The 15,321-nt window shown below is 34.7% G+C and overlaps 2 protein-coding genes and 1 long non-coding RNA gene across 6 annotated transcripts; 2 read left to right on the top strand and 1 right to left on the bottom strand.

Annotated features, from left to right (window-relative positions):
• Window positions 1-240: 240 nt before the first annotated feature.
• Window positions 241-2,589, top strand: LOC114879048. The gene is made up of 2 exons (XR_003789845.2): window positions 241-1,695; window positions 1,836-2,589. It is a non-coding gene; the product is annotated as an uncharacterized LOC114879048 (long non-coding RNA).
• Window positions 2,590-3,088: 499 nt separating this feature from the next.
• LOC114879065 (S-adenosylmethionine synthase) lies at window positions 3,089-9,816 on the top strand. 4 transcript variants are annotated; one of them, XM_029193578.2, is made up of 10 exons: window positions 3,089-3,242; window positions 3,545-4,104; window positions 4,989-5,066; window positions 5,186-5,308; window positions 6,541-6,653; window positions 7,573-7,716; window positions 7,912-8,130; window positions 8,203-8,385; window positions 8,549-8,682; window positions 8,759-9,816. In XM_029193578.2, the coding sequence occupies exons 2-10, from the start codon at window positions 3,990-3,992 to the stop codon at window positions 8,862-8,864; spliced, it is 1,215 nt and encodes a 404-aa protein (XP_029049411.1). In that variant the 5' UTR covers window positions 3,089-3,242; window positions 3,545-3,989; the 3' UTR covers window positions 8,865-9,816. The 4 variants fall into 4 exon arrangements, with proteins under 4 accessions (XP_029049411.1, XP_029049409.1, XP_029049413.1 ...); XM_029193576.2 differs by lacking the exon at window positions 6,541-6,653 and adding an exon at window positions 5,850-5,962; XM_029193580.2 differs by lacking the exons at window positions 3,089-3,242; window positions 3,545-4,104; window positions 6,541-6,653 and adding exons at window positions 4,319-4,478; window positions 5,850-5,962.
• Window positions 9,817-10,405: 589 nt separating this feature from the next.
• On the bottom strand, window positions 10,406-14,305 carry LOC114879064 (zinc finger protein 543-like). The gene is made up of 4 exons (XM_029193575.2): window positions 14,010-14,305; window positions 12,742-13,345; window positions 12,485-12,667; window positions 10,406-12,421 (listed from the first exon to the last, which is right to left on the bottom strand). The coding sequence occupies exons 1-4, from the start codon at window positions 14,172-14,174 to the stop codon at window positions 12,048-12,050; spliced, it is 1,326 nt and encodes a 441-aa protein (XP_029049408.1). The 5' UTR covers window positions 14,175-14,305; the 3' UTR covers window positions 10,406-12,047.
• Between the last annotated feature and the right edge of the window lie 1,016 nt (window positions 14,306-15,321).

The following is a 15,321-nucleotide window of genomic DNA, read 5'->3' as shown; positions in this document are numbered from 1 at the left end:
CGAATGTCTTTCATATCATTGCTTTGAATAATTTTTCTCCCCGCATCGATTTTTCAGCAAATAACTATCCTTTACGTGAAATATATTGCATCAGAAAAGCACATGTTCAATTCATATTCGTTGAACCGTACAATCAACCGAATAAATGACCGATACTATTATATTAAAAGAATGAGCGGTGATAAGGCGATAAGGTCTCGTTGGAATCGCTTACAAAGTATGATATTGGGTTTCCATTTTCAGGGGCCTAACAAGAAAATTTCATAGAATGCATGATGACTTCATGTAACATGGTTATGGAGAATATAATTTAACCTTGAGATTTGTTTTCGACACGTGGTCCAGTTAACGGCTGATAATCGCATGACTGGACCAAGATATACAACACAATCTTGTAATTCCTATTTCCCCATTTGTGTCAACTCATTCTTCCCGATACTGTGACTAGATAATTTATACTGCAACTTTTTCCTATTTCTGTAAACGCTGATGCAAGTTTCGTTGTTAACCCATTAACTGCCAAATTTTTTTTTTTGAAATTTTTGGCCGGATAAGTTATATATATGCATATTTTTGGCGCCGAGTAGTGTACGTAGAATTCCAAAATCCCCAAATGGGGATCGTGGCAGCTAATGGGTTAACTGTAACTCTAACCTATAAATGGGTGTAACAGAAAAAACTTTTCAATAACAATGTACTCTACTAAAGAATGTGGACAATTACTACTACTGATTAATGCATTAATATAAAAGCAAAAATCAGTGGTGTGATTTCTATAGAACAGTAGCAGTCACGAGTGATCATAAATGAGTGTCATCGACCTACACGACTTACATTTCATTTGAAAAATAACAAATAAAAAATCATACCCTCGTCATTTTATTTCAATACCTAAATAAAGTACGCATGCGAACGCTATGGAGATAAGCGTACGAGTAATTTTATGAGAGAATTATCAAGTTTTATTATATGGGCAATTGTACAATAATTATGTAATAATACAAATGTTGTATAGGATGTCTAACCATAAAATGGTAAAAGCTGGTAATTACGATTTTTATTGGGGAGGGGAAGGGGGAGGAGGAAGAAGATTTTAAAATACTAGAATTTGGGATTTTAGATTTTCAGAAGGTTAAAATGACAAGGAGGTCGGTCTACATACAGGGGCAGGGGGCCCCTGAACCCTGCCTAGTCACGCCAATGATTACTCCAGTATTTATCAAAGAGCCTAATTTTAAAATGAAAATATTATCATGAACAATATTTCACTTTTTCATAATATTGATGCAACATTAATCTCTTGTTTCGAAATTCCGTAACGTATGCCCGAAGATTGATATGCTTTCTTGATAAAATGTAGGTATCATAGTTAAATTTTCTAAAGATAGAATATTTATCTTCCAAACTAATAGGCATGACGTTATATTCTATCTGACAATGTATGTACATAATTAAAGAATATGTATATTTTCAAGGAAATTAGTCTCCTAGGAGACTAACAGCTGTGCAATTGTAAAAAATTCCACAGATATGGAATTTTAAAAAATTCCACAGTTCTGGAATTTTTAAAAATTCCACAGTTCTGGAATTGTAGAAAAATTCCACAGTTGTGGAATTGTAAAAAGAAAACAGATTGTGCGAAAAATCACGTTATGAATGGTGCTATACTTTATCTGTTGATATGTGCCATACAAGGTAAAAAAAAATAATAATATTATCTACTTATGCAAAAATTGATCAAAATAATCGTATCAGAAGCAATGTTTATTGCAAATTTTTCCATTTTGCATAAATACAAGCAGGATTTACTAAATTATACTGATTTATAATTGCAGAAGAATTTCGTATGTAGGACATAACCTTAAAACATTTGTTAACCAGAACTTAAACCAAAATTCAGAAATGTTGTAAATGATGTAAAACGATACTAGAAAATGTAAAAACGTATATAGAAATGGTAACAGTAGAAGTTTATAAGTTGCAAAAAAAAAGAAAACATGAAAATCATTCAATTGCAAAACTAGAGCTTACTCACAGATCACATGTATCTCATGTTCTGCTGTGTCAGTGACATTGTATCAGACTGTTCTATAGTTACGCGTTCGCACACCCTGCAAAGATTACACAAGATCGTGTTCTTTTCTTCTTTCTTCGTCTCCTATTTTGTAGAAACTGATAATTTCTCTGCCAAAAAAAAACGAGAGAAACGTCCAAGGAAAGTTGCATCATGTTGAACAGCATCTATATACGTCATTGTTACCATATGATATTATCAGAAAACGTAAATATATAATATCATCGAAATGACATACTTAAGTCTTTCAATGGAAAACGCATGCTTCAACAGCAATGACACACATTTCTCCCTAAATAAGAAAATATTATTCCTAAAATATTCCTATAATATTATTAGTGAAGTTTTGATGTATTACACAAAATGGAAATCTATGTTACATATTTTCAAAATCTACGTCATTACTGTGAGATGATAGTATCAGAAACCGATTTGCTTTGCAACAGAAATAAATTTGTATTGAAATGCAACGACAAGAAGAATTTGAATAAATATTTTCATCTTTTCACCTATAACCTCTCCTCCATTTTATTTCTCCAAAATCGTCGCCATTTTTAAAGAGCCTGGTTAATAAAATAAGCAATTATTTACCCTAAATATTTTATTATATAAAATATTTAATTGGTAAAAAAATTAAAATTACCAAAATTGATTTACAATTATTTCATTACTATTTTAATAAAATTTACCGAAAATGACTGCGCACTGAAATAATATTAAACTCGCGCGCTTTTATCTCGTATCGTCCCTGTTAATAAACGGAGTTCATTGCGTGTGCTTCAGATCAGCTATTTTTCATCACAAGCACAAATATTCCTCGTCATCCCCACCGTTAAACTGGTCGCACAAAGCTGTTGTTTCATTGAATTTGCATGAAAAGACTGCTTATCTGACCAATATTTTACCCCATAGTTCCCTTTGCGCTTGAAACGAGCACCGTTTCAACCCCACTCAACTGTTTCCTTAATCATGGAGGGAGATCGTTCGACGTACATATAAAAGTCTGAAAGATACGTGAACGTGTATTCAGTGTAGATTCTCTTCTTTCGTATGTAACGTGTCTATCTGTTCGCTAAGTTCAAAGTTCAACAGACAGCCGTGCTTGGAAAACGTTCTGACGATTTTCCGAAGAATCGAGAAAGAAACTAATTTGAATTAAATAAAAGAGGTTGGTACAGATAGAAACTCGTTATCGGTAAAAATATTACATGATTACAACATATTTGGTGTTTTATGTAACAATTTTTCGAATTCCTTTTATTATCAAAACCAGTTATTTTTGGATATTAAAATCTCGCCGGAACTAACAATAAGAGTATAATAGTATATTGTTTGGAACACTACTGTAATTTTATCTCATAACCGCTTCTCGTATCAGCGATAAACGGTAATGGATACCATTGAATCAATTTCATTCTTCGAACGAAATGTTGTACGTCTAAACATAACGGTGAACATTTTATTTAAAAGGTGGAGAGAACACGTGGACGAGTTTCGAGTGGGAAACCAACGTGCAATTCGCGGGAATTCTAATCAAATTCCGCGCCGATCTTCGTCTCCCGGGTAATCGAGCGTCACGTGACACGAGATTAGCCGAAGCAGGCAACGAAGGTACCGAGGTTATAAATAGCGGCCACCAGGGAGCGGGCAGTCTCTTTTACTTTCCATAGTGGATCATAGTGCATTTGCTCCGCGCTCGGCCGACTATTACGTTCTGTGCTGTGATTGTGTTAGGGTTTGCTCTCGTGCGAGGCTAAAAGTAGGGTGTAGAGGTCGGACCGAATTTTTCTTCGTCTCCGTTTTCATTGTTCCACGACGTCGTAACCGTGAAACGAGTCGCGACACGTGGACCGATTATTCGACCAGGGACAAAATAGAAGATAACTGGTCAACGACGAGCACGAAAAGAAGGAAAATGCCGGAGACTGCTCATCACATGAACGGATACGCGAACGGGCACACGCCGCCCGAGCTGCAACAGGATACAAGTTTTCTCTTCACCTCAGAATCCGTCGGCGAAGGACATCCAGGTAGATACACGAAAAACCGTCCGTTCGTTTCATCACTAACACGTATTTCGTTCCTATCTCGCGCGACATCGTCTTGACTTTACGTGTCGGTGAGTCGCATGTGCCGCCATGAAACTCGATGAACAGAGAGCCACACATATGTAATGCGTGCGCACGCCGCGATTCCTACCCTTCCTTTCGCGTATTCTTCTCTTACTTTCCTTAAAAGATTCGTAACCCCAGGGATTGTATTACATTTGCGGCGAGTTCGTTACTCGCACAGTCTTATCACGAATATCGTACGTACGAGAAATAATTCTCGCACGTTATTCTCGATTAATCGCTCGACAGCAGGAAGCGAGTATACCTCCGGCGTCGCCATGTGCTCTTACATTGTAATTTGCAGCTCGCCAGTATCATTCAACTTTTCCCTTCATTCCCGACCTTTCCTTCCATCCACGTTATCGATCAACAATTTTTTCATTATTTCCATGAATCACATGTTCAATTTTTATATTTATGCTTTTCTTATATAGACATAATAAATCCTTCCTCTGGTCGATACATTTTAAGCCAAGTTTTTTCAACCGATATAACCTCAAATATTAAAATGATTTCACGCAGCTTAAACTTAGTGTAGAAATAAATCTGTTGTATCCAATAACCATCGTGATTGAATTTTTTAAAACCTCCTTAAATTAACAATGTGCTGTCTATTTGATTATGCAATTATTTTTGGAGGTTGCGTGCGTGTGTACATCGGCGAGCATAGATAGCCTAGGGAAACTGATCCACCACTAGTTTAAGGTGTACACGTGCACTATGTGTTAAAAACAGATGTAATTAATTATTTAAAAATAAGTTTTCAATGATTTTATAATCATGTGTTCATATTTTGCTTCTAGATAAAATGTGCGATCAAATAAGTGATGCTATTTTAGACGCACACTTGCAGCAAGATCCTGATGCAAAAGTGGCTTGTGGTGAGTATCAAGATAATCCTGATTTTCAAATGATTCAAGCTAACTTGTGCCGTAATCTCTATTTATAAATTGGATAGTATCAAAATTTTTCTAACTTTGTTAACTTATGTATTTTCCAGAGACCGTGACAAAAACAGGAATGGTACTTTTATGTGGTGAAATTACATCGAAGGCTGTGGTGGACTACCAAAAAATTGTACGGGATACAGTTAAACACATCGGATATGATGATTCCTCGAAAGGTAACAAACCTTTTCTTTGTTCTTTGCGCTGTTTATTTTCAGTGATGTATGTTTGACAAACCCTTTGACATACCCTTGAAATTTTGTTAAATTTATTTTATCTGTACATTTGAAACGTTGAAAAATTTTCCTTGCTAACATTATGAAATTTTCTCCTTCTATGGCGTACGCATGCCCTGTGGCCGGATGAAAACTTTATTATCTTAATCCCTCACCAAATTCGCCTCATTTGGTTCTATTGAATTTGATTTTGCAAATACACGGTCGAATCATGGCACGAAAGCTTCCAGCACTATGTACAAAACTTTTACCATCTCTTTCTTATATTTATCTACTTTGTTGTTTTTTTAATGTAAGCGTGTATATTCATGTAATGAGAGGATGTGCTTTACGCTACATAAACTTTTTAACAAAATGTTGGAGAATATTCCATGACTCGATCGAGATTGGGTGACCAATATCCTGTTCATTATCTTTCGGAAAAGAATATGTAAAAGGACACATATGAATATGTAACGTAAGCATATCATGATCGTGGCAGGATTCGATTGGCGTACGTTGAACCTTTTGGTGGCGATCGAACAACAATCTCCAAATATCGCTGATGGTGTTCATGTGGACAGGGAAGAGAAGGACGTGGGTGCAGGTGATCAGGTACATAACCCATTCTCAGCCCGTGCCGCAGAGCAGCCACATAATTCAATAACGTTCTTTTTATTTTTTTAAATTTTTTTTAAATTTTTTTTTATTTTTTTCTCCTTACACCCTTTCCCTTCCTCCTTATACCATATTTTGATAAAGTTTTTATAACATGTACCTCTCCGTGTTATGTGTGAATGTGTGAATCTATGTATGTAAATGAGTGCTACCGTTATCCAAATACTTACTCTATATTATACAATTAAAAAAAAAAACAAATTCATGTTGTTACACATATTTAACATGTAACTTTTAATCCGATCATTAAATAAGTGTCCATGACTTGTTTCAAAAAGTACAATTTTAATCAGGCTTTGATGTTACGTAATGTGATAACCAAAATAAAAAGAAATTAAAGAATTAGGTAGGAATGATTATTTATATCTCTTTCATAATATTGAAATTCCATTGAAAATTATCTGAGAAAAGCACAATAAGCTGGGATATGAGACATTGAAGCACAGATTCCATGAAACCAGTGTTCATATTCATGGGATACGAACAATTTTATCTTATTCGTGTAATTTCTACAGGTTTTGACTACAAGCTCTGCAGTGTTCTATTGGCGCTTGATGCCCAGTCACCAAATATTGCAGCAGGAGTTCATGAAAACCGTAGTGACGAAGAAGTGGGCGCAGGAGATCAGGTCATTTAGCATTCTGATCGTACACCCGAACTTTTTCTTCTTATTTTGTTTTTCTGTTGTATCTAATGCTATTATATAGACACTCCTTTATAGCTTTTTAATTAACATTTTATTAGCTGTACTCTTTCTGTTTCCAGATTTCTCTGTTATCTTTAAATGCAATGCTTTTGCATTCCTATTGTAGTAATGTAGATACTATGTTATTATCTTTAATTTCTTTTCTATTGTTTCTTCATATTTACATCATGCATTTGTGTGCTGAGCATAGACTGTTTTATATAATAGTTTCTCGCCTATAGTTGATTATGGTGGAGGTACAAATATTTCTTTAGAATCTGTATCACGTTTGATTTTCAATCTTCTTCTTTTTTTCCATTTTTGTTTCATCTGCTGTCCCAGTATGGTTCATTCTGTCTTCAGAATATTTGAATTAGTGTAATTATTTATTAAAATCATTGGCATCATTTTATTTTCATTACCAATAAATGAGTTATCAAGTTTGTAGGTATCGTTAATACAAAAATTCATTCTTTTTTCATCGCATTTCAATTTTATGTGTACGAAATTTTTGTGTGATTGTTCTTAAGGTTTTTTTTTTTTTTTTTTTTTTAACTGATATTGGAGTGTATGTTACAGATAGTATAATAATGATAAATTCCTAAATTACTTAACATTCACTCCGTCTTTCTTAACAATTCTGCTCTGTGTAACACGTTTTTATTTTTGCATATTACAAAATATCCCACCGTAGTATTTTTTGAAATTGCTGTGTGTGCACTGTCCTTTTATTAACGCTTAATACCTTTTACTTTAAACTCACATAAACGCAAATTAATTAAAGACACCGATTAAATCTGTCTCCTGCTTCAAGTATAAATCTCATAAATTTTAGCTGGAATAACTCAAATTCTTCTATCAGGGTCTGATGTTTGGATATGCAACAGATGAAACCGACGAGTGTATGCCGCTGACTGTTGTGTTGGCGCACAAGTTAAATCAGAAAATCGCGAAATTAAGGCGAAGCGGTGAACTATGGTGGGCGAGACCAGATTCAAAAACGCAAGTATGTAATACAGAAATATTTCTCCTTAAATGAATATATTAAAATATCAAGATTATTCAATGATGCTCTTATAGTATTTGCTACTCTTGATTGCCATGATGTGAACAAAATCACTGAGAATAATCACATTGTAATTGCATTATTCTTCTTTTAAAATGTACTTTGTTATCTATAATATTCAAATTTTTAAATCAGGTTACTTGTGAGTACGTGATGGATCATGGTGCCTGCGTACCTATAAGAGTGCATACAGTGGTGGTATCGTTGCAACACAGTGAAAAAATTGGTTTAGAAGAATTACGTAAGGCAGTTATGGAGAAGGTTATCAAAGAGGTAATCCCAGCAAGGTACCTTGATGACCGAACAATTTTCCATGTTAATCCATGTGGGTTATTTATTATAGGTGGACCACAGGTAAATTATACAGATTTTTCATGTTACATTTTAATGAATGTTTTCTAGCAAGGTATCTCCTTTTACTTACAGAGCGATGCAGGTCTCACAGGTCGCAAAATCATAGTTGACACCTACGGAGGCTGGGGTGCTCATGGTGGTGGTGCATTTTCTGGTAAAGATTTCACAAAAGTCGATAGATCTGCTGCTTACGCTGCGAGATGGGTTGCCAAATCTCTAGTAAAAGCTGGTCTATGCAGACGTTGTCTCGTACAGGTATAAATAATAACGTCTATGATTATTCTTAACCCATTAGCTCCCACGATCCCCATTTGGGAATTTTGGAATTTTAAAAATATGCATATATATAACTTATCTGGCCAAAAATTTCAAAAATAAAAAATTTGTTACTAGAATTAAATATATTTGAATTCCCCAGGTTTCTTACGCGATTGGAGTAGCGGAACCTCTTTCAATCACAGTATTTGATTATGGTACATCAAAATTATCTCAAAACGAGCTTTTAAATATAGTTAATAAAAATTTTGACTTACGACCTGGAAAGATTGTAAAGTATGTATCACCGGATGTTTTAAATTCATGTCTGATTATGAAATAAAAATTTAGTAATTTGCTTTTCTTTTTCTAGGGAATTGAATCTTCGTAATCCAATTTATCAACAAACCAGTACGTACGGTCACTTTGGTCGAGAGGGATTTACTTGGGAACAACCAAAAGCTTTAATCCTCGATTGATGAGAGTGTAAACTTTAAATTGGTTTGACGTTTTGCTTATTAGAAAAACGTCGATGAAAAAGCTCGCTCTGAATAATCTTAATATCTCGTAAAATTGTTTTCCGAGATTTTCCAACTTCCGCGCTACATTCGCCAAGTCTATCGCGATTCCTTTTGCCAACCTAGAATACTAGCAGGAATAATGACACTAGATTTTTCCACATCATCAGATATATTTGGTATTATGTGGTTATAGTACAAATTTCGTTGTCCCAGTACGCAGACGAAGACACAGAAACGGTCATCATTTTTCCTTGAAATATTTGGAAAATGAATGAGGAATAGTTTATCGATCATTAGGTGTAAATGAAACTACTCGACAAAGGGAAAGGTGAATAAAAAAGAAAAATATATATCAGCCTGTCGGTTGTGAGTCTGTGGCCCCATACGTGCGTTTGTTAATCACGTACCATATTTTATTTGCCAGTAGCATGACTCATTACTGTGGCTTGTAAGTGATGTGTGTTGGAAGTAGAAATGATTAAAGGAAGAACAAATTATCAAAGGACGAGAAAAAAAATGTTCCATAATTGATAAATACATAAAAATTGGCAACGTATTGCGGTGCCTCTAAGCAAAAAACATTTGAGATGAAAAGTAACGACTAAATGAAATGAAACGTTCTCTCAAATTTTTAGCGGTATTAGTACTTTATTGTAAACGTACATGAAAGTTTCACCCAGATCTGCTTTTAAAGTGTGAATGTAATATTTTAATAACCTTGTGTTTACCTTTCCCAGCAATTTTAGTCAATAACGATAATAAATGGTGCTCTCATGTACGTTTTCTTTATTAGAATTATTAATCGTTCGAGTGCAAATGTAAACTGGTAATAATTATTGTACATTAATTTTTTTTAGCAAAGTGGGAAAAGTGAAACAATTGAAGTGACCAATTAGATGAAATGAACTTACGATTAGTTTTCATATTGTTTATAACCTTTCTCTCTCTATCTATCTCTCTATGCCTACAATGCAATATAATATATTGATCAGAGGTTAATAGTATCGCATTTATTTAAATACGTTTGTTAATTCGAATTTATTACCAGTCTTTTTAATTATATGTTTACCATTTAAATAATTACGGTACTATCAACTCGTATATTTATATATATACACACACGACTCACACATATACACACACACGTTTCCCTCTTTGCTCTGTTTGAATAGATAATTGTAATAGACATTGTCGATCTTGCAATGTATAGCAAATAATAATGTAAAACTAAATATGAGACCTTATTTTATAGAGGTCTAGTACAGATCGTGTGGCGGAGCTCGAAAGTTATTTTTTCAATTTGTAGTGTGAAGATCCTGTGACACTATAACGTTTTAACAAAAATTGCATCAACAAAGATGGTACAATGAAATTTAGTAATTTCCTTCTGTTAGATTGATGTAATGATATTGGCAGTGTGTAAAAGAAAAAAAAAAAGATGCACAAGATCATCCATATGCAAGTCATAATAAAAAGGATTTTTTAATAAAAATACCAAATCGTTATTTATTTTACTTCTTTTTGTTCCAAGATATTTATTACATAGTTAGTAAATGACCCTTGAAGTTCCTTCGTAATAGCAATTGATAATTTAGAAAATAAGTAAGCATACTATTACATTAATCGCTTTACAGACTTTTCAAAGTTTCATAGAGCTCTGTTACACAAATAAACTGCGAATTAGTTGTAAACGAAATATTAATAAATCATTTTTATACGCATTTTCATAATAACTTATTTTACGTATAAAGAATCCTTTACGTGTGTTATTGTTTATATATTTTAATTGATCAAAGAAATTAAGTATGGAGTTACTTCTGTATTTAGCTAGTTGAATGGATGTATAATGAAAATAGTAAATGGTATATAAACGTATAGCAGGAATTTCTTCTTTTTTTTTATCCGTGGACATAGTAATTTTAATTAACTGATGTACCGTGTACATACATTACGTGTATTATTATATTGTAATAAATCCTTAATAATATTATCAGGCTACCTAATGTTCCAATGCACTGCCTAAAAAGCAGAATAAATTCCAGCGACATAATTTTTAGTATAATAAGTAATGAAATGATAAACTGTTGTACAAATTTATGTCCCTGGTATATAAAATATATATTGGCAGAAGAAATACAATTATCTGAAACTTTCATCCTTTTTACAATAAACTGTAATATTATTTAGAAATTAATCCTATGTAATCTTTAGCTGCCTTTATAATTTTATCTATTATATAAATTGTTTAGTGCACACTGTATTTATAATATTCGTAATACCATACGTTTAAACGTAATAAATAAAAGAATCGTTAAATTTTTCATTAAAGTATATTTTATTCTTCAAATTTTCAGACTATATATCGACATTACACGTACGATCATTATTTACATATAAAATTGTATTTTTCTTGTATTAAAGATTTCAATGGGAATAATCAAAAAAATACAAAAGTATATATAACGTGTTTAATATATATACATAGAAGTATATTAAAATTATGTATAATATAAATGTCATGAAAGTACGTATAAGAAAATAATTTTGTATTCAAAAAAAAAATATATGTTTGAAGAACATTATCACTACTTTCTAATTTCAATAAAACGTAAGGTTACCGAATCATGTAACACCGTATAATATATTTACACATCGAACTAGACGCATAAAGAAATCTAATTGCAGGATGCAAATATAATTTTGCTGAATTTTATATACAATTTGAACAGAATGAAAATGTAGAATGATAGTATCAAATATGTTGTGATGTTTTGTGCTGGAAATTGAAATCAAAGACATATATAACATAAAATACTTTAGATATGTTTCAAATTATTGAATAAACTGTTCGTGTGTACGGTAAACTCTCGTTATATTGCCGGTAGCAGGGATGCAGGAGGAAAAATTCTTGGAATTGACAATATAGAAAGGGCGTAATGGGGAATTCGCTCTACCGGCAATGAAACAAGAGTTTACTATGATTATCATTTACATATTGCATATTTATGTAAACTATATCACTAAAAAATAGAAAAAAAAAAATCTATGACTTAGAACTAATTCGTTCAAAAAATGTAATCTGTGATTTTTAATTTAACGTCGGGTGATACTGTTATCGCGATTTTCAATCGTCGCTTAAATCTAATTTGTTAAGATTTGTTTTTTAGGCGCATGAATACGACTATGCCTCAGCAACGAACTTTTATCCGTGAAAGATTTCTCACACTCCACGCATTTGTACGTTCTCCCAGTGTGTGTAACTAAATGTCTGCTAAGCCCAGAAGCATGGCAAAATGCTTTGGGACAAAGTTGACAATGATGCAACTGAATGTCATTCGGGTCCAATTTCTGATGTCTTCGCATATGGACTTTCAACGCTTCGCGTTGAGTGAAGCTCTTCTCGCAGTGCTGACATTGGAATGGTTTTTGCCCAGAATGAGTCATTAGATGACGAAGTAGAATCTCCTTTTGCGCAAAGGCGCGATGACAAATGTTACAACCGAACGGTTTCTCGCCTAGAAAGGGCATAATCGTGAATGCTCAAGAACTTGTTTTCTCATCTAATTCTTGGAACATACCTGTATGGGTACGTTCGTGTCTCACCAATGCAGACCTAGTTGGGAACCATTTCTCGCAAGCCTGACAGGTGAAACCTCTTTGCGTAGAATGAACAGACTGGTGACTCTTCAACATTATTCTTCGAGTGAACGCTTTTGGACATTTGTCGCATTGAAATACCTTCAACTCCTGGTTAGGCTCGACTGTAACAAAAATGGTCATTACACATCTTATGTACACTATATTTGTCACTGTACAAATTCTCTGTATTATTTACCTATGGTATTAGTTATAGGTTGCAATTTCAAGGATTCTCCTTGACCAGAACTGTTACTCGTTAGCTCCATCACGTAAACATTCTTGTGATCAGCATTTGCAATTGCTCTTTGTACTTCTTCAGCTTCGTCCTCAGATTCTTGTTCTTGCTTAATACGAGTTGTACGGATGGTGCAATGAGCTTTAGCAGCACGCTCCTCTGCTGGGACTAAGGTGATATTTTCTGGGTCCTCCGACATAGTTTCTTCCATTTCTAAGTTCTCCGAGTTCATTCCTAAAATGTAACCACCAACGAGCTCTTCTTCAGTTACTTCAATTGGATCACCATCAGCTTGTCCGCTGTCTCCCTTGGTGGATACCAGATCAGCTAACAGTTGTTTAACCTGTTTAGATTTCCCACTGTTGGATGAATCCGCTAGTTCCTCCCTGTTGCTATCTTGCTTCTCCCCTTCTTCGCTTTGACCGGTCAACTGTTGTATCAATTTCATGTGTTTGCGGAGTTTAGCATCCGCAGCTTCGCATTTCTTCTTAAACTGATAGGATTTCTCCAACTGATACTTACAGGGATGACAAATCATGTTTGGAAGACCGTCTTCTTCGTAAACCTGGCGACAAGAAATATCATAGGCTGGCTGTAAGTACATACATATAAACTTAATGAACCGTATGCCCTTGGAGTCAATTAATAAAGGAGCTATCAATTTGAAATTTCAGAATACATCATCAGGGAAGGATGTGAGCTTAAACCTTTGAAATCATCATAATTATGCCTCTGCATGGAAGATTGAGTTAATGTAAGGTGGTCAATATTAATGGAAAAGGATTAACAATTGCAGGTCTCTATAAATTCATAGGGTAAACGATAATGTAATGGAACGATACGTCTCGTCTAGATTCCTGTAATGAAAGAGAGGAGAAGGTGGCGTGAAACGCAAAGTCGATAACTCGGTAAAGCCGGTAGTTGCTTTGCGCAGCGTGATCGCGCGTTGCAAGGGAGCTACAGTTGACGCGTTCCTTGGGCTCGCACAGCGATGTATGAGTGACGCTTCCGAATAGGAATGAAAATCTCCGAGTGGGGGGGTGCCTAAGATAAAAAGAGACGGAGCGATCGGTAGTCCGGGAGAGAAAGAGAGAAGGAGAGACTTACACGTAGAAAGATAAACTAGATTCCTATTTTTCGATAAGCTTTCAAACGTAATGTGCGTAGCGAGGATAATCGATGACTCTGTAAAACGTATCCGGCCAGTTCGTGGAAAGAACGAAACTTACCTCGAGATTAACGCAAGCCATTATTCGCAGGGATAAAGGGATAGTTTCGTCGTCGTAAATCGGCACCATCTCCTCCTCCTTTGCCAAGCACAGTCGGCACAGCTCGTTCACATGAATTATTACGTTGCTCGGGCTATCGCCCTTTTTTCTGCTGTACGTTTTCATTTTAACGTTCACCGGGTTATTTGACAGGTTATTCAGACGATACTGCACCGTTGGTGTCGTAGAGAAACAAGTTTCCTTTGGAAGGCTCCGGAGAAGAAGACTCGGTCACACACAACGGAATCTATAATGGCGGCGGCTGCGGCGACGGTTGGCCAATGGCGGACACACGGCGCTGTCGTTCAACAAAAATGGCGGACGCAGCTTCTGTAGGATTTCTAACGCGCGTGAAAGAGAAAGGTTATCTGGTTGGACAAGGAGAAAGTATCATTTCCGTAGCGTTCGTCATCGGAAAGTCGGTAAAGCCGGTAACTATTATTGATTTTCCATTCTTCCCAACGGCGGGAAACGATCTACTGTACGCGCTCGTTCAGGCGTATTCGAATTTCTTTTTATACTATTCTACTTTTTTATCACTTAACGTTATCATACTCTATATTTAATTGTTAATAATTGTTTCAGGTGATTGTAATGGACCGTGGAAGAACGATAACCACAATTTTCTTGCATTTGCAATAATAATTGATGAAATTATCTCGAACAACACGCTTTACCCCAAAAATAACCTTAACAGGATATCGACCGTTCAGAAGTAACACGTTCGATACTTCTTTCGTCAATATTGTAACAAGTAATAATATTAAGTATAATGTATGAAAAAGGAAACTATTGCAACTATTGTGTAAATTGATTTTAACATATGAAGAAATATAAACGCTGTGATTCAATTAGCTCTCTTGGTAAAAAAGCTGATGGTTTATATGAAATCTATTTGCAGACATGTAGAATTATTACAATCTTCTAGGAAATTATTTTTAACCCTATACAAAGTATAAATTTAAACATACAAAAAGTTTCACAACGTTTGATATTTCCTCAATACATCAACAGGCTGGTGTATACATAGGTGTCTAAAAATAGGGCCATCTATTCTGTTTGAATCTCAACGAGATAACAATTGCTGGATCTCTATAAACAAAAGATAAATCTAAAAAATTTCGAAGAAGGGCACACCGCGATGGCGCGGGGCGAAGTGATCGGAAGGTGGTTGATTGTTCTCTTCCATGGGGAGAATTTCAGGAAACGGAAAACGGATTCCCACGCTTGCTAGGTGAGAGCTGTCGGATGTTGAGATTGGCGGGGAACGGGC

Source organism: Osmia bicornis, chromosome 16 (genome assembly GCF_907164935.1).
Source record: "Osmia bicornis bicornis chromosome 16, iOsmBic2.1, whole genome shotgun sequence".
NCBI classification, from domain to species: domain Eukaryota; kingdom Metazoa; phylum Arthropoda; class Insecta; order Hymenoptera; family Megachilidae; genus Osmia; species Osmia bicornis.
Note: the sequence above shows the minus strand (reverse complement) of the source record. Positions and strands in the feature narration are given on the sequence as shown.